Source organism: Aethalodelphis obliquidens, unplaced genomic scaffold (genome assembly GCF_003676395.1).
Source record: "Aethalodelphis obliquidens isolate GAN/ISIS:26980383/991018 unplaced genomic scaffold, ASM367639v1 scaffold7, whole genome shotgun sequence".
In the NCBI taxonomy this organism is placed as follows: Eukaryota; Metazoa; Chordata; class Mammalia; order Artiodactyla; family Delphinidae; genus Aethalodelphis; species Aethalodelphis obliquidens.
The window spans coordinates 5,197,103-5,224,341 of NW_020837951.1; the positions used below are offsets into that span (position 1 = coordinate 5,197,103).

Consider the following 27,239-nt stretch of genomic DNA (forward strand, 5'->3'; position numbering starts at 1 on the left):
CACACACACACACACACACACACACACACACACACACACACACACACCGTCCTACTCCCACACCATGTACTATATGGTTTATCCTAAAAATTCAGGACCAGTTTCCTCTACCTGGAGCAGTAGATCTCACCGGCGGGGTCTTCCTCTTGGCCAAGAAGTTTCTCAGCTGTGCCTGTTTCACGGGGGACAGTTTAGCTGCAAGAAATTCATGAACCCATAAATGCGTAAGACTCGGTTTTTAAGATGTCAGTAGATGAAAGAGAACAAAGAGAGTTTAAAGACCGGGAAGAACTCATTTACCTGCGACTTTGGGCAAGGGCTTGGTTTGAAAGTCTATGGTTGTTTTCAACAAAGCATTGCGCAGGCTTTCGAGGTCGCTGTCAAAACTGAAATAGGATAGTGTTACATATGAACCAACTACGACCTGAGAAATCGGGGTGGTGGTGGTGGTACATTATCTTCCTAAATATAAAGGCAAGATGTGAGAGCATCCCAATACAGAAATGGAAAATCTGACCAATCAAGGAAATTAATCCAAGAGGAAAGAGATCACAGTCTCAATATTATATCCGATCCCCAGAGCAAACACACCACCAACGGGGCTCCAGCAGGAAGGGCAATTAAAATCTACACATTCAGCCTAAAGGCAGAAACACGAGACCACCTTGGTAACTTCAGGGGTAAACGGTCTAACTGCAGGGTCTGAAATCTCCACACTCTTGCAAAATGATAAATCTGAGCTTCAAGACAAATTGGTCAACCTAATCCTGAGAGTTAATTTTCAACTGAACAATAATACTGTGACTATAGTATCTGCTATCATCTAATGAGCATCTGTTTCATCAGGCACACTACTAGGTGCTTTAAAGACTCAGTTTTAAACTCTCCAGTAATGCCATGAGGCACGTACTGTTAGCCCTACTTTTTGGCAAAGGAACAAAGGATCAGAGAGGGTGAGGAATCTGACCAGGCTCACACAGGTGAAAGACAGCAGAGTCACTTTCAAAGCCACATGTGAACCATTCTAAGACTACTCCACCTAACTCTATTTATTCATTCATCAAACCACATTTATTGAGTGCACGTGGCATTAACAGGCCCATCCTCCTGCACACCTGTGAGTGCTGCTCTGCGAGGGGACATCCAAGGGAAGGCCCCACTGGGAGGTTTGGTTATAAAGACGGAGCTGCTGGAGACTATCCACCAGGTGATTCAGCCTCTTCCTCTGTTGGTTGATGATTTCCCGGTTGTTGGCAAGGGTGTTAAACAGCGTTTCTCGCTCTGGCACAAACAGGCGCCTGTTGAGAGCAAGGAGAAAAGAATTAAATGTGAATGGTTCAAGTAAAGGAACTCCCCACCAAATGGAAAAAAAAAGACTACAACTGTAACAGTGAGAAGACTGAACTGGAGAACCACTAGTGGGAAAGAAACATCAAGAAATTATTAGAACATAAAAAGGGGATGAAAGCCTAACGAGGATAAAGTGTAAGGAGGAAAGAGCAGCTTAGCATGCGCAGGACCGGGCCTGCAGCAGAGGACAGCACAGCCAGACAGAACCTCAGATGGGTTCCAGGGAAGCAATGGGGGAAAATTCATCCAGCTATATATTTAGGATATGCATATTTCTCTGTATGTAAATTATATGAAATAAAAAGAAAAAGCCCAAGGGTACAGGGAAATCTAGGGAGTCAGTCATTTCTTCAGAGTGCTGTCAAAAAAATACCTAGAAACAAATGACAATGGGGACACAATGACCCAAAACCTATGGGATGCAGCAAAAGCAGTTCTAAGAGGGAAGTTTACAGCAATACAAGCCCACCTTAAGAAGCAGGAAACATCTCGAATAAACAACCTAACCTGGCACCTAAAGCAATTAGAGAAGGAAGAACAAAAAAACCCCAAAGTTAGCAGAAGGAAAGAAATCATAAAAATCAGATCAGAAATAAATGAAAAAGAAATGAAGGAAACAATAGCAAAGATCAATAAAACTAAAAGCTGGTTCTTTGAGAAAATAAACAAAATTGATAAACCATTAGCCCGACTCATCAAGAAAGAAAGGGAGAAGACTAAAATCAACAGAATTAGAAATGAAAAAGGAGAAGTAACAACTGACACTGCAGAAATAAAAAAGATCATGAGAGATTACTACAAGCAACTCTATGCCAATAAAATGGACAACATGGAAGAAATGGACAAATTCTTAGAGATGCACAACCTGCCAAGACTGAATCAGGAAGAAATAGAAAATATGAACAGACCAATCACAAGCACTGAAATTGAAACTGTGATTAAAAATCTTCCAACAAACAAAAGCCCAGGACCAGATGGCTTCACAGGTGAATTCTATCAAACATTTAGAGAAGAGCTAACACCTATCCTTCTCAAACTCTTCCAAAATATAGCAGAGGGAGGAACACTCCCAAATTCCTTCTACGAGGCCACCATCACCTTGATACCAAAACCAGACAAGGATGTCACAAAGAAAGAAAACTACAGGCCAATATCACTGATTCACATAGATGCAAAAATCCTCAACAAAATACTAGCAAACAGAATCCAACAGCACATTAAAAGGATCATACACCATGATCAAGTGGGGTTTATTCCAGGAATGCAAGGATTCTTCAATATATGCAAACCTATCAATGTGATAAACCATATTAACAAATTGAAGGAGAAAAACCATATGATCATCTCAATAGATGCAGAGAAAGCTTTTGACAAAATTCAACAACCATTTATGATAAAAATCCTGCAGAAAGTAGGCATAGAGGGAACTTTCCTCAACATAATAAAGGCCATATATGACAAGCCCACAGCCAACATCATCCTCAATGGTGAAAAACTGAAAGCATTTCCACTAAGATCAGGAACAAGACAAGGTTGCCCACTCTCACCACTCTTATTCAACATAGTTTTGGAAGTTTTAGCCACAGCAATCAGAGAAGAAAAGGAAATAAAAGGAATCCAAATCGGAAAAGAAGAAGTAAAGCTGTCACTGTTTGCAGATGACATGATACTATACATAGAGAATCCTAAAGATGCCACCAGAAAACTACTAGAGATAATCAATGAATTTGGTAAAGTTGCAGGATACAAAATTAATGCACAGAAATCTCTTGCATTCCTATACACTAATGATGAAAAATCTGAAGGGGAAATCAAGAAAACACTCCCATTTACCATTGCAACAAAAAGAATAAAATATCTAGGAATAAACCTAAGGAGACAAAAGACCTGTATGCAGAAAATTATAAGACACTGATGAAAGAAATTAAAGATGATACAAATAGATGGAGAGATAAACCATGTTCTTGGACTGGAAGAATCAACATTGTGAAAATGACCCTACTACCCAAAGCAATCTATAGATTCAATGCAATCCCTATCAAACTACCACTGGCATATTTCACAGAACTAGAACAAAAGATTTCACAATTTGTATGGAAACACAAAAGACCCCGAATAGCCAAAGCAATCTTGAGAACGAAAAACGGAGTTGGAGGAATCAGGCTCCCTGACTTCAGACTATACTACAAAGCTACAGTAATCAAGACAGTATGGTACTGGTACAAAAACAGAAAGATAGATCAATGGAACAGGATAGGAAGCCCAGAGATAAACCCATGCACATATGGTCACCTTATCTTTGATGAAGGAGGCAGGAATGTACAGTGGAGAGAGGACAGCCTCTTCAATAAGTGGTGCTGGGAAAACTGGACAGGTACATATAAAAGTATGAGATTAGATCACTCCCTAACAGCATACACAAAAATAAGCTCAAAATGCATTAAAGACCTAAATGTAAGGCCAGAAACTATCAAACTCTTAGAGGAAAACATAGGCAGAACACTCTATGACATAAATTACAGCAAGATCCTTTTTGACCCACCTCCTAGAGGAATGGAAATAAAAACAAAAATAAACAAATGGGACCTAATGAAACTTCAAAGCTTTTGCACAGCAAAGGAAACCATAAACAAGACCAAAAGACAACCCTCAGAATGGGAGAAAATATTTGCAAATGAAGCAACTGACAAAGGATTAATTTCCAAAATTTACAAGCAGTTCATGCAGCTCAATAACAAAAAAAACAAACAACCCAATCCAAAAATGGGCAGAAGACCTAAATAGACATTTCTCCAAAGAAGATATACAGATTGCCAACAGACACATGAGAGGATGCTCAACATCACTAATCATTAGAGAAATGCAAATCAAAACTACAATGAGATATCATCTCACACCGGTCAGAATGGCCATCATCAAAATATCTAGAAACAATAAATGCTGGAGAGAGTGTGGAGAAAAGGGAACACTCTTGCACTGCTGGTGGGAATGTGAATTGGTTCAGCCACTATGGAGAACAGTATGGAGGTTCCTTAAAAAACTGCAAATAGAACTACCATACGACCCAGCAATCCCACTACTGGGCATATACCCTGAGAAAACCAAAATTCAAAGAGTCATGCACCAAAATGTTCATTGCAGCTCTATTTACAATAGCCCGGAGATGGAAACAACCTAAGTGCCCATCATCGGATGAATGGATAAAGAAGATGTGGCGCATATATACAATGGAATATTACTCAGCCATAAAAAGAAACGAAATTGAGCTATTTGTAATGAGGTGGATAGACCTAGAGTCTGTCATACAGAGTGAAGTAAGTCAGAAAGAGAAAGACAAATACCGTATGCTAACACATATATATGGAATTTAAGGAAAAAAAATGTCATGAAGAACCTAGGGTTAAGACAGGAATAAAGACACAGACCTACTGGAGAACGGACTTGAGGATATGGGGAGGGGGAAGGGTGAGCTGTGACAAAGCGAGAGAGAGGCATGGACGTATATACACTACCAAACGTAAGGTAGATAGCTAGTGGGAAGCAGCCGCATAGCACAGGGAGATCAGCTTGGTGCTTTGTGACCGCCTGGAGGGGTGGGATAGGGAGGGTGGGAGGGAGGGAGACGCAAGAGGGAAGAGATATGGGAACATATGTATATGCATAACTGATTCACTTTGTTATAGAGCAGAAACTAACACACCATTGTAAAGCAATTATACCCCAATAAAGATGTTAAAAAAAAAAAAAAAGAAGGAAACAGAGGAACAGCACACGATTTAGCAGCAGGGGGGTCACCCACCCAAAAGAATTACAAGAAGACAGGGACAACTGTCCCCCTTCTTTCTGGTGACAAGGTAGTTAGTTCAACATATATTTTTAACAGGCATTTCAATAGGGTACAAGGTAATATTTAGAGAAGGGCCCCAAACAGAGAAGTGCTAGAAAAATTGTACAGATTTAAGAATCTGAACTCTACAGAAAGGGAACTTAAAAAAAACACATCAAGGGACTTCCCTGGCAGCGCAGTGGTTAAGAATCTGCCCGCCAATGCAGGGGACACGGGTTGAGCCCTGGTCCAGGAAGATCCCACATGCTGGGGAGCAACTAAGCCCACGAGCCACAACTACTGAAGCCCATGTGCCTAGATAGAGCCCGTGCTCCGCAACAAGAGAAGCCACCGCAATGAGAAGCCTACACACCGCAATGAACGAAGAGTGGCCCCCGCTCGCCGCAACTAGAGAAAGCCCAAGTGCAGAGGGAAAAAAAAACAAAAAAAAAAGCACGTTAAGTAGAAAATCCATGGGGTTGTTTAAAGGAGAACAAAGAGCCTGGCTTCTCTGTTTGCATCATGCACTTTTTATTGTTTATTTTCATTTTTAAATTTTTTATTATTTTATTTTATTTTATTGGCCGTGCAGCTTGTGGGATCTTAGTTCCCCAACCAGGGATGGAACCAGTGCCCCCTGCAGTGGAAGCACTCAGTCTTAAGAACTGAATCGCTAGGGAATTCCCCATCATGCACTTTTTAAAAAGCCAACTTATTAATTAGCAAAGAGAAATCCAACTGTCAAGCAGAGCAGAATGTTCTGTCAGGTCAAGCCATTCTCTCACATGGGGAGGAACATGAATTCAGAACCAGGGGAGTAAGCTCTGAAATCTCTAAAGGGGCCCAACTGCCCACGGGGACAAGTGCTCCAGGCCACAGAACCTTCCCCCTGCCAGTGTCTGGAGGATCAATGTTCACCTCTGTCTTCCCATATCTATGCTCCTCATGTCGGGCACAAAGCCTTTTCTCCACGTTGTGGAATATAATGTATTAAATTTTGTTTACTGAATTTTAAACACCTTCTAGCCCTGCCCCTGACACAACACCCAGGTTGCCCCACTTAAAAGTCTGTGACCTCACGGCTTTGTAAACAAGTGAATAGACCATTTCCTGGTTTGTTTCCTTACAAGGCTAATCACATTAATCAAGTATAGGTGTTTCAGAAATCTAGCATTTGGAGGGCTGACCTGGTTTTCACATTTCTTGTGGGCACCTTACTGCTTTCACAATGTACTGCATTCTATTCCTTCTGGAAAACACGAGGCATAAAACCAAATATCCACGGATGGAAGATCAGGATAGAAGATTTTCCTCTACCTCTGTTACCACTCCTCTCATCCTTTTAGTTACCCATACTAATTAGGAATGTTTCCTCCAAAGGAAAATTTGGAATATACAGAAAAGTATAAAAGAAACATTCCTCTTGATCTCGTCTTGCAGGTGTAACTATGAGTATTTTGACAGATTTACTTCCAGCCTTTTCTACATTAGACCTCCACAATGAGGTCACCTAGTATGATTTTATGTCTTACCTTTTTCATATTTTATATTTTATACCTAATAGTTACAGAATTATGTATCTTATATAGTTCATGTAACACAATATATTTAATATGATTTTTTTGAGAATATGAGATTCAGTGGCTACACAGTATCTGCATTAAGAAAACAATGTGACCAGATTTATCAGCCACTCCTCTAACTTCTGGGTAACTAGGTTGAATCCAATTTTTCACTCTCATAAACTGCACTGTAATATAAACTGTTCTATGTAAATTATTGTGAATATTGCTATTATTTATGTAGAACAGATTTCTAGATGTACAATGACTGGGTCAAAGAGAATGAACCTTTGTAGGGTTTTTTGTAAATCCTCCTAAGTGATCTTTTAAAAGGGCTACAGCAATTATCTACACAGTGGATGAGAGACCTCGCTCACTTTTGTTTTTTCTTTTGTTCCAGATGCCGATCCCACTCCAAGTCTAGAACATCATTCACATCTTGGACAGCAAATTTCACATACTGATGAAGGCGCCGAATTTCCTACAAGAAAAAAATGAAACGTCAAAATGACTCAGTTGTCCAGTAGCTTGCAGGAAGGTGTATCAAAACAGTTAAAATGACTTTGAAGTCTTTTTATACTGAGAACCATAATGAACAAGGAAAACGTAATAGGCTTTAATACAATATTAGAATGTTATAATTCAAATGAAAAACAGCAACTCAACCTTTTAAAGCGTGTGACAGAGAGGTGGTGTGAAGAAAAGGGAAACAGAAAGGGCGTATCGGCCTAGGGCCTCTAGGGAGCCAATGTTCTTGCTTAGTTCTCATTTTCAGCTCCTGTAAAGTACCTCCACATGGCCTAGGAATTTTCCACTGCACTCTGTTACTCCGACAGGGCACCCATTTAGCTTCTGCTCTCCCACCCCTGAAATTAACTGTAATACAGACAAAATTATTCTACAAAACAGTGCTGAAAATACTTCTGCACCTATCTATTCATAGAGTAGAACACATAAGTCATCTCACCAGTGGGGAAAAACCCATTTCTCAAAAACAAAGAATAGTATCAGCACTAGAAACTGAATTTGCCATTATTAAAAGTCTTACCTAGTAATTCATTTTAGGCCTGCAATAATTTTCTTTAAATATTGGTCCAGTGTTAACCTTCATGGCTATACCATTTGACTCTCAAAAACTAAAAAAATATAGCATTCCATTAAACATGTGTACAAATGAAGACAATGTACTTTACAGTGGAAAACACGCTTTACATCTGTACAAAGATCTTAACGTGTTTAACTGTATTTTCAAAATTATTTTCGGATAAGGGTATGTGTCCTAACTGAAGAAGAAAATGTCATGTAAAGAGAGCCAGGCTGATTCCAGGAAGCAGCAGTAACCTTAGCATCAAATACAAATTTCAACTCAATGCTCCATGACTACAGGGAGGCCCTTTACTGTGGACACTTCAAATGTGACCATACCTCTGTGCATTAACTGATCTTGTTTCTTCCGAACGCCCTCCCAACTTTGTCTGCCAGGAAAAAAAACTTTTCTTTTAAGGCCTATCACAAATATTTTTCTGTGGCTTAGCTGCTCCCCCATCTGCAATCCCATAGCAACACACCCCACGTTATATTTACAAGTCGATCTTTCTGCTGCTACTAATCCAGCTGTAGTGTAGTGCTGAACACCATAGGCTCTGAGCCAGACCCCCCAGGCTCCAGGGTCCAGCATTTATTAGTGGTGAGACTTGGGTAGTTCCTGTGTCTCTGATTCCTTATCTTTCTTTTGTATATGGTATGCATTCAATAAATGCTAGCTATTATTATCTACTTAGCACTGTGGAAAAGAGAAAATTATTTCCCTTGAATGGGGAAAGTGGTTCACCCAAAGCTGAATTCTTTTAGTTTGCACACAGAGCAAGGGGTGAAAAGGCACATAGGAAGAAAGAGTAATCAGATTCAATGTGGAGGCCTGTAATTTGATGAGTGGCAGGCAGGTGGTCGGCACTCTCTGCTAAGAGGGTTACCATCCCCAGGAGAAGGACACACCTAGGAATACCTCAAGGGTGGCAGGACACAGCAGGGGTTCCTCAACCTTTCCGGGAGGCCTCCACTTCTTTCATTTTCCTACTGTCAGTATGCTTACCAGGTGGGGGATGGAAATGACAGCAACAGTAGAGTCTGCAGCCTCCAATCCTCCGAGGCAGGAGGGGGTTCACCACACTCACAGGCCCTCAGGTCCCAGGTGAGGAAGGCCAGTGCTGCCACCCCTGCACCCTTTCCTACCTGATTCTAGGGAAATGCAAGGTGGTGGGAGATGACCCCTACTAAAGCTGTGATGCAACAATTTTGAATAAATTGAAAGATGGAAACAAAACTCAGATTTCGCTCAAAGAGAATATAGGAATAATTAAGAATGAGAAAAGTAACTTTGCTAATAGTTACAGGAAGGAGCCCCGGCAGGTAGAAGTTTCGATTCTGGTCCCACTCTTACTAGTATCAACATTACCTTGGGCAAGCTCCTTAGCCTATGATATTCCAGTTCCTTATCCGTACAATGGGATCAGTAACTCTCACCTTGCAGAGCAGCAGGTTTTGAAGACTAGAAATAATGTATTAAAAAACACCTCACAGGGCTTCCCTGGTGGCACAGTGGTTAAGAATCCGCCTGCCAATGCAGGGGACACGGGTTTGAGCCCTGGTCTAGGAAGATCCCACATGCTGCGGAGCAACTAAGCCCGTGCGCTACAACTACTGAGCCTGTGCTCTACAGCCCACGAGCCACAACTACTGAGCCTGTGTGCCACAACTACTGAAACCCACGCGCCTAGAGCCCATGCTCCGCAACAAGAGAAGCCACCACAATGAGAAGCCCGTGCACTGCAACGAAGAGTAGCCCCTGCTCACTACAACTAGAGAAAGCCCGCGTGCAGCAAAGAAGACCCAATGCAGCCAAAAATAAATAAATCAACGAATACATTTATAAAAAAAAAAAAAACAAAAAAAACCCCACACCTCACAGGGTACTTGGGTACTTGGTGCCCAGTGAACAGTTGCTAGTTTAATAATTATTATTCCTGATTTGATTTCTAAATGTATCTTTTTCAACAGCTACTCTCTACCAATCTTAAGGTTTAATTAAGAATTACGTTTTTGTTTAATCCAGAAAACCTTAAGTGGGAAAGTGGCATTTTCTTTGTGACGGTGAAGGGAGTCTACGCCAAGTGGGTCAACACTCGCAGGCAATGAACAACTTTACAAGCAGCTGGGCAAGCCTGTACCTCCCAAAGGAGTGCCTGTCTAGGAGTCTGTTCTCAGCAGCTCTGGCGGGGCTCTCCTTACCTGGAGCTGAGCCTCACTCCTGGGGTCCAGCGGCCTCTTATAGAGCAAGTGCAGATACCCAGAGTCACGGTTTCTCTCATTTTGTTCTCTGGCTTCTTCAACACCAGCAAAGCCCTCAAGTAAAGTTGTTTTCAGGGTACTTATATCTCCATGAAGAGACTAGAAAAGGTATGAGGATGAATTGATACAAAAGTTATTTCCAAGAAATAAACCTTTCTTTCTAGATCAAGGAAGGTGGTATTTCTCAAATATTTAACGTGATGAACATATGAATATAGCAAAAAGTGAATTTCACTGCTTGGAAAGAAAGATACTAATGCTCATTTTTTTTTCCTTCCTCACTAAAAAAAATACATACTCTAATGATCAGAAACTCAGGAAATAAGGTAAGTACTGGTAATCCTGCCATCTAAAGATGATCACTGTTAAAACCGTGGAGAACGTTCCTCTTTCTTTTTTTTAATTTTTAAAAATTTTATTGAAGTACAGTTGATTTACGATGTTTCAAGTGTACAGCAAAGTGATTCAGTTATATATACATATATATATATATTCTTTTTCACATTCTTTTCCATTATGGGTTATTACAAGATATTGAATATAGTTCCCTGTACTATACAGTAGGTCCTTGTTGTCTATCTACTTTACATATAGTAGTATCTATTAATCCCAAATTCCCAATTTATCCCTTCCCCACCCTTGAGAACTTTCCTCTTTCCAAGTGTGTTACTTAAGACCAGAGCTCTGGAGTCAGGCAGTCTGAACTGGGATCCTGGCTCTATAACTCAGTAACTGGGTGGCTTTGGGCAAATTACTTCATCTCTCTAAGCCTTGGTTTCCTGTTCTTGCAAAACAAAAAGAATAATAGTGCCTACCACACAGAAAAGCTGTGAGGATTCAATGAGATAATATAGATATGCCTGGCACATAGTAAGTAGTAATAATTGTAACACAGTAAATAAACAGTTAACAACAAATATTTGTTACTTTTATACTGTATATGCTCTTAAGTATCCTGCTTTTACTTTAAACCTAACCCTTTATAACCTAACAATTTACTATAAAAAATAGTAAATTTTCTCCTGTAAATGACCCACAGTACCTTCATTAAAGTCTGCTTTTATACCAAGAAAAAAAACTGAGTAAATTTTCAAATATATCTAAACTAGGGCTTCCCTGGGGGTGCAGTGGTTGAGAGTCCCCCTGCCGATGCAGGAGACACGGGTTCGTGCCCCGGTCCGGGAAGATCCCACATGCCGTGGAGCGGCTGGGCCCGTGAGCCATGGTCGCTGAGCCTGCGTGTCCAGAGCCTGTGCTCCGCAACAGGAGAGGCCACAACAGTGAGAGGCCCGCGTACCGCAAAAAAAAAGAAAAAAAAAAAAAAAAAATATATATATATATATATATATATCTCTAAACAAAATTAACAACTAGAATAAACTTTTATGGAGTGCCTTGTAAGTGTCAATGGGGTAGAAAGTACTTATTATTCCATTTTCCACATAAGAAAACTAAAACATAGAATAGCTGGAATAATTTGCCGAAAGTCACATAACTTATTATTAAGTGCTAAAGGTAGGGTTTGAAGTCAGGCATTCCTAGGTAAACCACTCAGCCACATAAAAAACAACACTGGTGGTTCTTGAAGAGAGAAAATATATACATCCGTGGAGTATTAGGACAACAATTTGCAAATGTGCAATTCAACTTAGGAAGAATATCAAAAACACAAACCTCTGTGGTCTCTTTAATCTCCAAAAGAAAGGTGTGCAGGTCATCTGATTCTGTTCGCAGCATCCTCATCTCCTCAGAAGTGCCCACTTGGAAACAGGCTTTGGAAGTTCGGGCTTTCAGCTCTTCCAACTCCTTCTGAAAGTGAGTGATCTGCAGAGGCCACAGATGAGGAGACGGCTCAGTCTGAATGGCATGGCAGTCATGTCACTGCTCCTGGGCCCACTAACAGCACAGACTCCCGGGACAAGCCAAGGCTCAATGCCAGAATAAAACAGTCACGTATGAGTCCACACTCAGAGCCAGTCAAGTCTCACTATCAGAGCTACTTCTGGAAAAATCTGCAGGAACAAATTTACCTCCTCCCCGATTCCAGCCATCACAGGGTCTGACTCTTTCCACTGATGTCCCTGCTTTTCTGTAACAGGAGGCTGAAGTGATTTTGCCTGAAATGAAAGGCAAAGGTTTTAAAGTGCACCCCACCCCCCAAGTAATGGCTTCCTGGAGCAGGTGGCTCAGTGTCTATCACAGGTGTGGCGCTCTCACAATACCATCACTGTTCCACCATTCACTCTTTTGAACCCGTATTTACTGGGCACCTTCCTGGTATAAGATATGCTCTAGGGCTTCCCTGGTGGCACAGTGGTTGGGGGTCTGCCTGCTGATGCGGGGGACGCGGGTTCGTGCCCCAGTCCGGGAGGATCCCACGTGCTGCGGAGCGGCTGGGCCCGTGAGCCATGGCCGCTGAGCCTGTGCGTCTGGAGCCTGTGCTCCACAATGGGAGAGGCCGCAACGGTGAGCGGCCCGCGTACCGCCAAAAAAAAAAAAAAAAAAAGATATGCTCTAGATAGAGGTAAACAAGGTAGATGAGGTCCCTACCCTCATGGAACTCACAATCTACTGGGACAAGACATATAATAAGAGGCAAACAACTCAGGTAATTTTAGCTAGTGATAAGTGATACGAAAAAACTAAACAGGAACATATAGAGAGAATAAAAGTGGGCACTGCTTGACATGAGACAGCCCAAAAGCCCTCACTGATCACTGCCTCTGCACTGAAACCTGAAGAAAGGGAGAAAGCTATGGAAAGCTCTAGGGGAAGCACCTCCAGGCAGTGAGAAGAGCAAGTGCAAAGAACCTGAGGCAGGAAACACTTCGGCAAGTTTGAGGCAAAGATATAAAGTGAATGTGGGCACATCAAGTCAGGGAGGGAGCTGGGGGCAGGCAGAGGCAGGTCGTGTAAAGCTATTCCAAGGAGTCTGGATTTTATTCTAAGTGTGTTGGAAAAGTACTAGCGGAGTTTTAGGAGAGTTTAAACTATTCTGATTTACAATATTAAAAGATCCCTCCTACTGCTAAATAGAGCATGGATGACAGTGACAGGTAGGAAAAGAAGTAGGAAGAGGAGTCAGGAGGCTAATGAGGGAAGAGATGATAATGGTCTGAAATACGATGTTAGCAGGGGACAGAGATGTGGATTTATGACATACAACACATCACAGAGCAGAGCTGGCAAGACCTTTGCTAGTATGGACTGGGGGAGGTGCTGCTGAAGAGAGGAATCTAGGATGGCTTCTGGACTGGGGGTAGAGCAAACTACCTGGTTAGTGCTGCTTACTGACATGGGAATACTAGAAAAGGAACAGGGTCTGGGGAAGGCGGAAATGAAGGATTCTGCTTTGGAGATGTTATAACTTGAGATGGCTTTCAGATTATTTGATACCTACAGCAATTAACACATGGAGAGTTTTCAGACTGCATAAGCATTCATTAAAACAGCTTTATTTCATAAATGCCATGTGTCATGCTTTATGCCAAAACCTACACCTGTAAACTGGCCATTTACTGTGGAGCCTGTACAGGTGTGTGCTGGGGGCAGGAAGAGGTTGACTGGGAGAGGGACAGAAGGAAAAGACATGACTCCTGTTCTGAGGACACTCAAGTAATCAAGTGGGAAATGGACAGAAAATGCTCTTTAAGTTAAACCATAAAAATAAATGGAGATGACAGACTGCAGATCTAAGTATGAAAAGTAAAATAATAAAACTTTCAGAAAACATAGGAAAACATCTTTTTTTTTTTTTTTTTTTTTTAGCGGTACGTGCGCCTCTCACTACTGTGGCCTCTCCCGTTGCGGAGCACAGGCTCCGGACGTGCAGGCTCAGCGGCCATGGCTCACGGGCCCAGCCGCTCCGTGGCATGTGGGATCCTCCCGGACCGGGGCACGAACCCGTGTCCCCTGCATCGGCAGGCGGACTCTCAACCACTGCGCCACCAGGGAAGGCCAGGAAAACATCTTTTTGACCTTGGAATAAGAAATGATTTCTAAAACAGAACACAAAATGCACTCATTATAAAAGAAAAATTGATATGTTGAATTATAGTAAAATTAAAACTGTAGTCATCACAAGACACCACAAAGAAAATGTAAAGGCAATTCAGAGAATGAGAAAGTATTAGTATTTGCATTATACGTATGTGTTTGCACATGCATGTGCATATCCAACAAGGAACGAACTCTTACAGATCGGTAAGAAAAAGACAACCCAAAAGACACCCTGTAAAAGAAGACAGTCAAATGGCTAAGAGTCATATGAAAAAAAAAAGCTGAATTTTACTAGTCATCAGGGAAATACTAATCAAAACCACAAAATACAACAACAATAAACAATGAAAAATACAAAGGCTGGCGAGGATGTGGAGCAGCTGAACTCACATGCTCCTAGTAGGAATGTACTGAAGAGGAACATATGAGTATTCTATGACCCAACAATTCCACTCCTAGGTAACTGCCCAGCAAAAAACGCATACACATATTAACCCAAAGACGTCAGCTAGCATGGTTATAACAACACTATTCACAATGACTTAAACCCAGAAACTACTCAAATGCCTGTCAAGGATGGAATGAAACTTGTAGTAGAGTTGTCCAATGAATTCCATACAGCAACAATGATACAGAAAAATCTCACAAACATAATGTTGAGCAAAACAGTCAGACACAGGAATATATACTGTATGATTCCACTGTACAGAAGGTACAAACAGGCTAAACTAAGCTATGCTATTAGAAATCATAATAGTGAGACCCGTTTGGCAAGAGTTGTGACCAGAAAGGTGAACATCAGCGGGACTCCGGGACCCTAGTATGTTCTATTTCTTGATCTGGGTGTTAGTTACCAAGGTGTATTCAGCTGGTGACAATTCACTGAGGTGGACGTGTGTCACATGTATCCTTTTTTACCCCCATGTGTATTCTATGTTAGTAAAAAACTAAGTAACTAAAATAAACTGAGTTGTTATGGAAAGAAAAAGAAAAAGAAGGCAGTGGGTAGATTTCTTGGTTACTTTGGGAATGAGAGAAAAAAATCAGGTGCTACACCACAGTCTTCAGACATAAAGAGAATTCAACAAACGGAACATAACATGGATAAGCTCAGGAACCAGCAGAGAAAACAATTCTAAGACTCTAGGGTTGAGATAAATGGCTTTTATGAGCTCACATTACAAATATTCAAAGATCATACTTTGGTATTTCCTATCACATAATCCTATATACTATTTCAAAGGTGTGAATTCTAAAACACAAAAACCCATTTTATAAACATGTATGTTTTGGGCAGTAAATTAATAAACACAGCATTGTAGGTTGAGTTTAAACATACCTGGGGAGAGCCTGACTTGGCCACTGGAGGGGTTATCCTGGGTGATTTCTGTACCGTTGACGGCACTGCACTTGGACTACCCTGAGCAGACCGCCCTGCTAGAACAAGAAGTCAGTTAAAACCAACAGTATTTATTCCCATTATTTCTCCTATCACAAACATCCTTTCCTCAAATCTAAAAAAAAAAAAGTTTCTCATTGTCCCTAGCCCCCGTTTATGATCTTTATTACCAAGAGTGACACCCACAGTTCCCAAATAACTAAAAAACACATATTACATTTTAAAACGGGAAACTCCTTTGTAAAGCAGGTAGAACTGAAGTGTCTCTGATCATAGGTGTGTGGATGGTGTGCAGGCCCAGGAGGCTGCCCACTTGGCCCATCCTTACTCCCCACAGAGGCTCCTGATGCACCTCTGGGAACTGGGGGCAAAGTTTAAAGACCACCAGAACAGTAATCCCCATCACCCTGTAAGAACTCACAAGGTCTTCAGGACCCTCCTGGAAGCCTCTAGGACAAGTCTCACCCTGTTGTGCATTAGAATCACCTAGGAGTTCTTTAAAAAAATACACCAAAACTCATACCCAAGCCTCATCTCCAGAGAGCCTGATTAAACGGATAGGGAGGGGATCCCCCACTGCGTCCAGTGTACAACTGGGATTGCAATCCAATAATGCAAGACCTACCAAACTGTAAGAATTAAATATGTCAATGGGGGTAGGGAGATCTGGGTGGTAAGCGGTGGAAACGGAGAAAATGTACGTGTGTTACGGTACATCTCCTCTCTCCCAAACTGTAAAGACATGGGAAAAGACTAAAGGAAGGCTTGTTAATTTTTTGGGTCACAGACAGGTGCTTTTCAGAATTTGATGACAAGTCCCAGAATGAGGTGACTTTGGCAAACGCCACAAGGCAGCTCTTTCTCCTGAGCAATAGGTAAGAGAGATTTCAGGAATTTCACAGCTCAATGCTTGCTCAATATCTATCAAGATAAAATGATTCCTGACGCTCAAACACCAAATGGCTACCCAAGTAGGTCTGGCTCGGTATTACCACTGGAATTCACAGAAGCAACCAACTTAAAAACTGAGACAGATCTGACAAACACCTTCCCAACCATGTGAGCAAACTGACATCACTTACGTCAGGACAAAAAGAAATCCTGTGATGTGAGGCACATCACCTATGTGGTATTACTGCTCAAAATGTTTCATGCGAATCTCACCATGTGGAAACTCTCAAATCCAAACTGAGGGACTGTCTACAAAACTAACTGGCCTGACCTCTTCACGAATGTTAATGTTGAGAAAGACAAAAACGGTGAGAAACTGGTTAAGACTAACAAGACAAAATCGGAATATAACATGTGGTCCTTGAGTGGCTCCTGGATTGGAGGGAGGGAAAAAACGACTACAAAGAACATTAAAAGGACAACTGTGGAAATGTGAATACCGGCTGTAGACTGGATTACTGTTAAATTTCCTCAGTGTGACAATGTATTGAGTACCCTTATTTTTAGGAAACATACTGAAGTTCCTAGGGGTGAAGTGTTTCATGTCTGCGATTAACTTTCAAATGTTTTAGAAAAAAATTACATTAAAAAGGAAAGACATAAAGCAAATGGTGCAAAATATTAGCAAGTGTTGACTCTCAGGGAAGGGCATGGTATTCAGAATATAAGTTATGCAACCTTTCTGTAGGTTTGAAGGAAGAAAGAGATAGGCTGGGAACATTTACTCATGGGGTTTTATAACGCACTTCAACTTGGCTATAATCATTATTCCCATTTATGATCTCTATTTAATAAATCTGCTTGCGGTAGGGCTGAGTGTGAAAACCCAAAGACAGTCATCAGAGGAAATAAGCATAAAGCCACCGTAGGCTCCTTCTCATCTATGTGGCTTAAAGACTTGCTCTGTGACTGACCTTCACGTAGGGCAGGCTCTGCGTGAAGATAAATGTCCCACAACAAGATGGAGACAGCATGGCAGCACTGAGGCCACTGTGAACCTTCCCAATGCAGAGTACAAAAGCCACAGAACTTCAGTTTGAGTTACAGGAAGCAAGAAAAAGGATTTAGACAACAGTCCTTAAAAGTAAGGATTTTTAACTTGGGAAAATTTTTTTTGGCCGTGCCGTGTAGCTTACAGGATCTTAGTTCCCCAAACAGGGATTGAATCCGCACCCCTGGGAGTGAAAGCGCGGAGTCCTGACCACTGGACCGCCAGGGAAGTCCCACAGCTTGGAAAAATATACATCTGGGAATTCAGGATTGAGCTCTAAAGCAGTTTGCTTAGAATCATACCCGACACTGAGGAAGAGACTGAGGACTTGGATGACAAGGAACTGGATGATGCCGACAGAGGTGCAGGGTGGCTGAGAGGTCCAGAGGATGCTGGCTTGGAGACCGAGGAGAATGGCAGCATTGAGGCTGAGCTCTGTGAGTTGTGAACAGGAGCAGAGGTGGCCGCGGCCGTGAACCTGAAAATGGAAGCCCGAATGGATCAAAATGGCCTGCTGCTGTGAGATCCTTTCACACTGGTCGTGAGCGATCATCAAAGGATAACTTACTATCCATACATTTTTGCCTTCAGGAAATGCAAACATTTAGCTATTTCTTATAAAAGGTGAAAGCTGCATGAAAGCATTTATCATCTGCTTATTTGGAATGAAAAATTCAGTGCAAATATCTAATAAGTACTTAACATGATGATGAAACTAAGTTTATCACGGCATAAAACATTTATTGCCGATTCTATCAAGCTGAGTGAAGAAAGAGGGTGGGACTCTACTGGACTTAGGAGAGTTTAGCGCTCTCCCTTTGCCAAGGAAATTACTGAGAACTCGTTGTGGGGTGATCATCTCTGGGGAGTGAGGAAGGAAGAGGAGAGCAGGTCACCCTCCTTGGGATGCTGACCATCTGCTGGGCAGGGGAGGTTAAGTTCCACCTAAAGGGCAAACGTCTGTGAACAACGTAAACAACAGCATCAGATGACTGGTCAAATAGATTACGGTGTGGCCACAAACTGGAATACTAGGCAGCCTTTAGAGTGAAGTGGCTGCGTGGCAAATTTAATATGAACAATGACAGCGGCCAGCAGCCCCTTCACAGTAATAAGAGATAATACAGAAGAGTGGGGGAAAACTGGTAGCGTTTACACTCAATGGCTATCTTAGGAAGGGTTACAAGGTATAAGGGATTACTTCACTCAAGAAGCTTACATGCTAGTGGTGAGAACAAAACAAGCAGATAAAGAAGGAAAAAGTAAGATATGAGTGAGTTAGTAGGACCCAGATCTGGAGGAAAGTGGAATACCACGCTGAAGTGTTTGGATTGTACTCAAAGAGCAATGAGAAGCCGCTGGGGACTGTCATCTGATGTATTTACAATTTCACAAGATCACTCAGTGGCTATGTGGAAAACAGTTCAGAGAGTCAAGAGTGGACACAAGGGAGAAAAAGGACTAGAGAGATTCAATTTCCTTAAGGGATATATAGTCTGTATTGCTTCATTTTTTAAAAGTAAGGAATACCTCCTACATTTAAAACCTGCAAAAGCAAAACAAGCATTTAAATATAAACTTCTAACAGTTAAAAAAAAAATTCTAAGAGACATCCCTGGACTCTGTCCACTGATGAAATGCAAACCTTTATGTTGTTTGCATTTTTACCATTTGCAAGTATTACTATGGGAAAAAGGAAAAGAAAATCTATTCAATAACTCCACTCACAGCGACTCTATTTCTAGTGAACAAGCGATATTTCTACCCGTCAAACTTTAAGTGTTACCTACTTTTCGCTAAGGTTGACCTTGACTGCAGAGGCTGATGGTGGGAAGGTGGGCTTCATTCCTGTGTTTGGAGCAGACACGCTTGGCACTGGCGTGCTTTCCAGGGTAGGCTTAAAACCCGATGATCCAAAGGAGAATGAGGCAGCTGAGGGTGCCATGGGAGAGGCCGCAGGCGTGAGCACGAGGGAGGCTTGAGGAGGAGGAACAAAAGAGAAGGAGGATGCTCCAGGGCCCAAGGCTGCTTTGGAATTGTCAGAGGCACTGGAACACGGAGGGGCCTCCCCAGTGACAGAACCAGATGACTTCAAGGATGAAGAACCAAAGGAGAACACAGCAGGGGCTCCCACGGCGGAAGGCAAAGAGAAGGTGGAGGTGGGAGCAGCCGGTGATGAAGGCAGAACGGAGGCAGGAGCTACGGCTGCTGCCGCATCGAGCTTCTGCGGGGCCTGAGAGGAGGTGGGAGTAGTAGGAGTACTTCCTGCAATGGGAAATATGGAGAAAAAGGAAGGGAGAAGTTAACCCCGTAACAGTGGAGGTCCACATCACAGAGAGCAAGTGGGTTTGTGGAAGAATGAAGCCAGAAATAATGGTTCTCGTTCCACAAGGGAAAAAAAAAAGGGGAAATGGAGTTGATGTTGGACTTTCCATAGCAAACATTCCATATGGTAAGATGTCTAAAACTTTGAAGGAAAAAGGAAATGCAAAAAGACATTAGACTAATAGGACTTCATGAACACCCACTTGAGTAATGTAGAAAAAATACACTTCTCAATGTTACAGTGAAAAGTAAGTTATTCTGCAATATTTTATTATCAGGAGAAACCTTTAATTCAGACTTACACCTCATAATAGTCACTAAAACAACTCTAGGTTAATTAAAGATACACACATATACAAAAGCATATATATAACTATATCTCAAAACAAAGGAGGCAAAAAGTGAGTTGTCTCTTAGACTCTATCAACTTGATAAACCTAAAAGTGACCCCCCAAAAAAACACAAAAGATAAAGATTTGACTATGTACAGAAATAGTTATACAACCAAAAGGTAAATGAAAAAAAATTTGCAGCAAATGACAAGTAATATGTTTTATTTTTTTTAAAGCTCATACAAATTGAGATTTAAAAAAATTTGAGACTTTAATAGATATAAGCTGGGAATCTAATTCATAAAAAGAAAATATATTCAGTCTCTCTAATCAAAGAAATACAAATTTAAAAGAGGCATATTTTTGGCTGTCCTCTAAATTATCAAAATAAAAATATATATAATCCCCTATGTTTGAAAGGGTAAAACAAACCTGAAACTTTTTATCACTACTAGGTACCTTTTTAGCACAGTCTTTTAGAAAGCATTTTAGCATTTTGCCTCAAAAATCACAGAACATGTACCTAGTAATCCCAATTTTAAGAATAAAGACTACGGAAATAACCTAAAAAATGAAAAAGATATTTAATACAACCCAAATGGTAAAATATATTCAACAGAGTGTTAAACACTCCTAAATGAATCATAAAAATTACTTAAGAACCTGGAAAACACTTAAAGTTTAAATAAAACACCAGCATACCAATTATGTATACAATATAATCACAACTATGAAGATGTTTATGAAGAAACACTGGAAGAGAATACCATAAAAGGCAAGTTTAAAATTTTTTCTATTTTCCAAACTTTCTATAAACATGTTAATTCTCCAAAGTAAATAACTAACTAAGAAAGCAGTATTCTTTTGTCAATACATTTATGGGTCTTGGTTCTTCCAAATTGTCAGGGGTGACAGTTTACCTTCACTATGCCTAAAGCAAGGAAATGCTCAGGGTGCCGCTGTGACAGTGCCGCTCTCTGAAAACAACGACCCCCAGGCAGCCTGTCACTTCCATGACAGTATATAACGCAAGCCTATCTATTCTGTTAATACCTCCTTTACACAATAAATATGGAACCAACAACAGCTTACCTCTTTAGAGACCCAAGCGTATGTGTCAATCACTTCCATGCATTTAGTAGACCAGTACAAAAAGCATATGCCAAACCCCAAAGAAATCACAGGCATCTTCCCCACTGAAAATGGAACTAAATATCTGAAAACCATCATGCTGCTCTTTGCGATCATTCGACCCAGCATCCTTGGCGCTGGAGTGCGGGAGCAAGCAGAAGCACTGATGTCCTCTGAACCCATGAGCCAGCTTCAGCTAGAGCTGGTGAACTGGTGGGACACCTCCTCCCCCTTCAGTGGCCCTCTTCCTCTCATCTAAACATGGCTGTTACCTCTGGGCTAAGCATGAGGGAACACGGGGTTTCTCTAGGAGAGGCAAACAGTAAAACTGGTCTTTGCTCGCGCTCAGGGAATAAGGGGCTTGTAGCAAGCCCCTCACACTGAACTGTGCTCAGAAACAAACATCATCCCACAGGCTCCCGACTTCACAGGGTACACTGCTTGTTACACACAGACCCAGCAACTGAGTGTAGGTAGTTCATGGGACTCAGGACCACTTAAAGGGGAAAAAATAACTCAGAGTACACACTGCAGAAAAGGAGATATCCCAACACAACAACACTGATACAGTCTATGCAAGGCACCCGGTACATTACTTGGGGTCACACTGCCAGTTGACAGGAGCCCAAGTATCTGAGTGGCTCTATTTATGAAGTACAACTCACTCTGCATTGGGAAGCAGTGAGAAAAGATCCCCTAAGTGTTCTCCACCACATCCAACCCAACTGGTCAACATTTCTTCCTAGATATAGAATTGGTGGCAGTATGAGCTTTTTTAGCTATATTAGAAGAGAAAAAACTTACTAGTTATATACTCACAAAATTCAAAAAAAGAAATATTAGTAAAATTCCACAATATGAAACAATGCCCTTCTAGAAAGTTCATTCTGTTCTCACAAGTGACCCACTGCCGTTGTGAGAATTCTGAAGACGCAGATGGGCACTTACACGCATGCATTTACGTATGTGAAGCATAGGTACCAAAGTGCTGACTGGCTGTATTGCTTGATGGGTTCTGAAGTGGTTCTGTCTTTGTATTTTCTAATTTTTCTCCAATAAACATATATTACTTAAGCGATATCTTCAAAGAGGAGGGGGAAAATAAACTAAAGAAAATGAAATACAAAGAGAAGATTCCCACGTTCTCATCACCCAGCAATAGCCACTATTTAGATTTTAACATCTTTCAAGTATTTTTTCTATGTACATATTTTTCTCATAAAAAAGGAATCAGAGTATACAGTGCTCTTTTACAGTATGTTCTGTCCTTTCCTTGTCAATAAATATAACATTTTTAATAGTTACATGGCATTTCACTGTATGGATGTACAATCATTTATTTAACCAACCTCTCATGATTAAACATGTTAGGTTTCAGACCATATAATATAGGGTCTTATAATAGGATACTGTCAGTAAATTACTTAATGGGATCCATCGGGCTGAGATTCCTTTTTCTCTAAAGTAAAGGTCGGAGAATAAAGCTTGGGGGTGAGAGAAGGCAAGTATGTGCATGTGTCTGAGGAAAAGATTAGTCCTGCCTCGGTAAGACAGACTGGCTGATAAAGATAACCACTGTGTGTCCTCACACTATTCATCCCAGCAAATACTCCTGTACAAGCCCTCAGTATCCCCTCTCGGCCAAAACGGGGGGAGGCACGCACCTGATGACTTGGGTTGTCGCTCTCCTTCCAATGAGAGCCGCTCTGGTGTCCTGAGGAGGGACCTAACACCAGGATTTTGATTGATCATGTAAAATGGACAAAGCACACCATCTGTTGAAAGTAACATAAGAACTGGAGCAGGAGGAAGAGTCTTCTCATCATCTGTTAAAAAAGAAAACAAAGGTGATAAAAGGGCCAAGTCGATTGAAGGGCCTGGGCCCAGAAGCGGAAGACTGCCGGAAGCAAAAGACGCTTCACAGGACTCATCTCTACAGTAGCTCGAGGTGGTTTGTTCTGATTTGGATCTGAACAACCCTTTATGAAACAGCTCCTTAAAGAAGAGCTACTGCCATGATCAGATGGCCACCGTCCCACCAGCCCTACAGGGAAGCCCTAGCAGTCCTGCAGTAGCTCTGACTCCCAAACCTCTGATTTTTACATGTGTCCCGGTGTTTGGGAGGTAGGTTTAGCATTCCCCTGACCAAGACAGGAGTCTCCAGGAAGCGACTCCTTTAGTTAAAAAAAAAAAAAGACAGATGAGCCTCTTTGGAAAACACACGGTAGGGCACAGAGAAGTGAGTCCCACTACTTTATATTCATTCACAGTTGAATCATAAGCATGTATTTTGTCAATTAAGTCTTTACGAGAATCAGAGTAAATGAGCTAATCAGACCAAACAGCCTGACCAGGGAAAGGACAAGGAACTTAGTGGTGTCTGACGGGTACACCTTTCTAAAATGAAGCACAAAGCACAAAGAATATGGCTTTTTGTAAACAAATATTTTTTTCCCAGTTTTACTGGGATAAAACACAAACATCGTACGTGTTTACGGTATACATGACGGTCTGATGGATGTATACGCTGTGAAATGATCACCACAACCAGGCTAATTAACACATCCACCACCTCACGTACTTTACCATTTTGTGTGTGTGGTGAAAACTTTTTTTTTTAATTTTTATTGGAGTATAGTTGATTTACTATGTTGTGTTAGTTTCTGCTACACTGAATCAGTTATACACACACATATATCCACTCTCTTTTAAGATTCTTTTTCCATATAGGTCATTACAGAGTATTAAGTAGAGTTTCCTAGGCTATAGGGTAGGTCCTTATTAGTTACCTATTTTATATATAGTAGTGTGTCTATGTTAAGATCTACGCCCTTAGTAAATTTCAAGTATAGATCCCCAGACCTTATTCCTAATATAATTGAACGTTTCTACCCTCTGACCAACACCGCCCCATTTCCTCCACCCTCTAGTCCCTGGCCACCACCATTCTTGCTCTCTGCTTCTCTGAGTGTAACTTTTTTAGATTCCACATATAACTGAGATCGTGCAGTATTTGTCTTTCTGTGTCTGACTTACTTCACTCAAGGTCCATCCATGTTGCAAATGGCAGGATTTCCTTTTCATGGCTGAACTGTCCATTGTATATATAACACATTCCCTCTACCTATTCATCCACTGATGGACACTTCGGCTGCTTCCATATCTTGTCTGTGGTAATATTGCAACGAATATAGAAGTGCAGCTATTTCTTCAAAATCCTGATTTCACTTCCTTTGGAAAGGGAAGTGGAACTGCTGCCTCACATGGGAGTTCTATTTTTAATTTTTTTGTTTGTTTGTTTGCGATACGCGGGCCTCTCACTGTTGTGGCCTCTCCCATTGTGGAGCACAGACTCTGGACGCGCAGGCTCAGCGGCCATGGCTCACAGGCCCAGCCGCTCCGCGGCATGTGGGATCTTCCCGGACCAGGGCACGAACCCGTGTCCCCTGCATCAGCAGGCGGACTCTCAACCACTGCGCCACCAGGGAAGCCCTATTTTTTAATTTTTTGAGGAGCCTCCATGCTCTATTCCATACTGGCTGCACCAGTTTACATTCCCACCGGCAGTGTATACAAGGATTCCCTTTTCTCCACATCTTTGCTAACACTTGGTATCACTTAGCTTTTTGATAACAGCCGTCCTAACATGCGTGAGGTGATAACTCATTATGGTTTTGATTTGCATTTCCCTGGTACTTAGTGATGTTGAGCACCTTTTCATATACCTGTTGGCCATCTGTACATCTTTTTTGGAAAAACGTCTATTCAGGTCCCCTGCCCATTTTCTAATCAGGTTGTTTACTTTGTTTTATTCTGCTATTGAGTTGTATGAGTCCCTTATATATTTTGGATGTTAACCCCTTATCAGATATATGGTTTGTAATTTTTTTTCCCATTCCACAGGCTGCCTTTTCATTATGTTGTTGGTTATGTTTCCTTTGCTCTCTCTCTTTTTTGTTATTCTCTTACTTTATTTTTTTATACAATTTTTAAAGGTCACACTCCATTTATAGTTATTACAAAACATTGGCTGTATTTTCCCCATGTTGTACAATACACCCTTGTAGCCTGTCTTACATCCAACAGTCTGTACCTCCCACTCCCCCACCTCGATATCGCCCAGCTCTCCCCTCTCCCCACTGGTAACCACTAGTTTGTTCTCTAGATCTGTGAGAAAAAATGTCTTTCACATTTCAGGAGACTGCGGCCCTGCCGAGCCTCAGCAGGGGAGAAGACAGACTCAAAGCATGTGCTCAGGCCCCATCTGGAAGCCTGTGCCTGAGGCCTCCATTTTCTAACCAGGCCTTCGAACCAAGTATTGTATGTAGCACCCAAGTGCCGTGGGGCGCTGTCCCCTTGGGAGGCACTGGGAACCTGGAAGGGGCACAGAGACAAAGCTATGAAATCAGCACTGTGTATTTTAGCCGTATTCTAAAGCACACACAGACACGCCAACACTCAGATACTCAGACACACAGAGTATGTGACCTCGGTCAATGAACATCCATTCAAATTAGATGAGTGTTGTACAACACACTGTCTCACTCTTTAAGTAGAAACATGGTACAAGTTAAAAGTGCACAGCAGAGTAGATTCTGTCATGAAAACATAGAGCTGGATTTGAATATTAACCATGATGGGAAGAAGACCACTTCTGCGCTAAGCTGTGTCAGACTATACTTACTGATGGTGATTTCCACTTGGTTGGTGTAATCTATGGCAACTCCCATGGGCAAGGAATCATCACTCTTGTCTGTCACAGGCAGTTCAGCTCGGCTAGAATCCTCCAGCAGCCAAGATTCCCAATTACTCTGGACAAAAGAACAAGGAGAAGAAGAAAATGCCATGTTGGTTAGAGCCTTCTCCAGCACTGCTCAACAGAAGAAAAAAGACAGCTCACGTGGTTTAGAGTTATATGTTGACTGAGACTCTGAAATCTGGAAAAACAGTCTAAAAGCTATGAGTCCCCCAGCAAGCGAGGGGTTACTTTTCCAAGTCAACCTCTCTGTCTGTTCCTGGCATACGAAGCTCCTGCCTTGTGAATAAATAACCACTACTGTGAACACTCTCTGAAGTACTGTCCACCACAACCAGGTAGACTCCTGAACACAGAGGGTGAATCTAATAGCTGCACTAAGCCAGTCAGTAGCTGCTCCTAGAAATCTGGGACGGGAACCAGGATCTCCAGGGGATCTCCAGTGAGGTCTTGAGCAGAGCAGCTTATAAAGCTGGCCAAATGCCCTGTGCTCACTCGACCACAGAGACAGAAGGTAACCTTAGTTCTTGTCTTCCTAGTTCCTGGTGTCAGTTCCTCACACTGGCCAATCATCCTGCCACTGGATTCCTTGAGAAACCACCACATCTTTCCAATAAACTCCCCTTTCGTTCAAGTTTGCTCGAGTGGGATCTGTTCCTTGCAACAAATGATTCCCGGTTTTTAAAAATCTAACCTTTCAACGTTGACCAAAACTGGGCAGCATGAATCAAAGGGGAATAATGCTCAATGAGAAACAGAAAAACAAAAAACTGCTCAGGAAAGGGAACATAATTATGCTCCATGACTTAGCTATGGAGTCAACAGTCACATTCATAATAACATAAACAAAATGGATTCCAACTTGGAAAAACAATCTATAGACAAAATAAAGAAGGCTTGCTAATCACTACAGAACAGAATACAAACAGTATCAGCTTTGATTTTGTGAAAGACGAGACACAGATGACAACAGCTTACAGGTGGGAGTGGGGAAGGTGTGCTAAAGGCAAGGGTGGGGCGCTGACACGTTCCTCTCACAGCTCGGAAGATCAAGAGAGATGCTGTATGGGAATACCATAAGAAACGAAGGTAAAAATGATTACTTAAAGTTCAAAGATAACAAATAGAAGAAACTAAAACAGTGCTATAACCCTACTGAAAGGAAGGAGGGAGGGTTTGAAGGCCACATGTGAGCTAAATCCTCATTTGCCCTAACAGCCCAATAGTTTAACATTAATAATCAACAACTAGTGATAAAGCAAATTATTA

General features: G+C 41.6%; 1 protein-coding gene across 19 annotated transcripts in view; it reads right to left on the reverse strand.

The window, feature by feature from the left end:
• The window catches only part of NUP214 (nucleoporin 214), a 144,497-nt gene that overhangs the window by 103,684 nt on the left and 13,574 nt on the right, over positions 1-27,239 (reverse strand). For 16 of the 19 annotated variants that reach the window (XR_003432435.1, XM_027104499.1, XM_027104498.1 and 13 more), the window contains 12 exons: positions 25,899-26,025; positions 22,879-23,040; positions 19,217-19,691; positions 17,729-17,904; positions 15,425-15,522; positions 12,117-12,203; positions 11,761-11,910; positions 10,027-10,185; positions 7,116-7,219; positions 1,116-1,298; positions 301-386; positions 112-195 (listed from right to left, as the gene is read on the reverse strand). Coding sequence is in view for 18 of the 19 variants with exons in the window: in XM_027104499.1 (XP_026960300.1) it covers positions 112-195; positions 301-386; positions 1,116-1,298; positions 7,116-7,219; positions 10,027-10,185; positions 11,761-11,910; positions 12,117-12,203; positions 15,425-15,522; positions 17,729-17,904; positions 19,217-19,691; positions 22,879-23,040; positions 25,899-26,025 (1,891 nt within the window). In the remaining variant the exon portion in view is untranslated. The remainder of the gene's footprint in view (positions 1-111; positions 196-300; positions 387-1,115; positions 1,299-7,115; positions 7,220-10,026; positions 10,186-11,760; positions 11,911-12,116; positions 12,204-15,424; positions 15,523-17,728; positions 17,905-19,216; positions 19,692-22,878; positions 23,041-25,898; positions 26,026-27,239) is intronic. The other 3 variants (XM_027104494.1, XM_027104489.1, XM_027104506.1) reach the window with 1 other exon arrangement.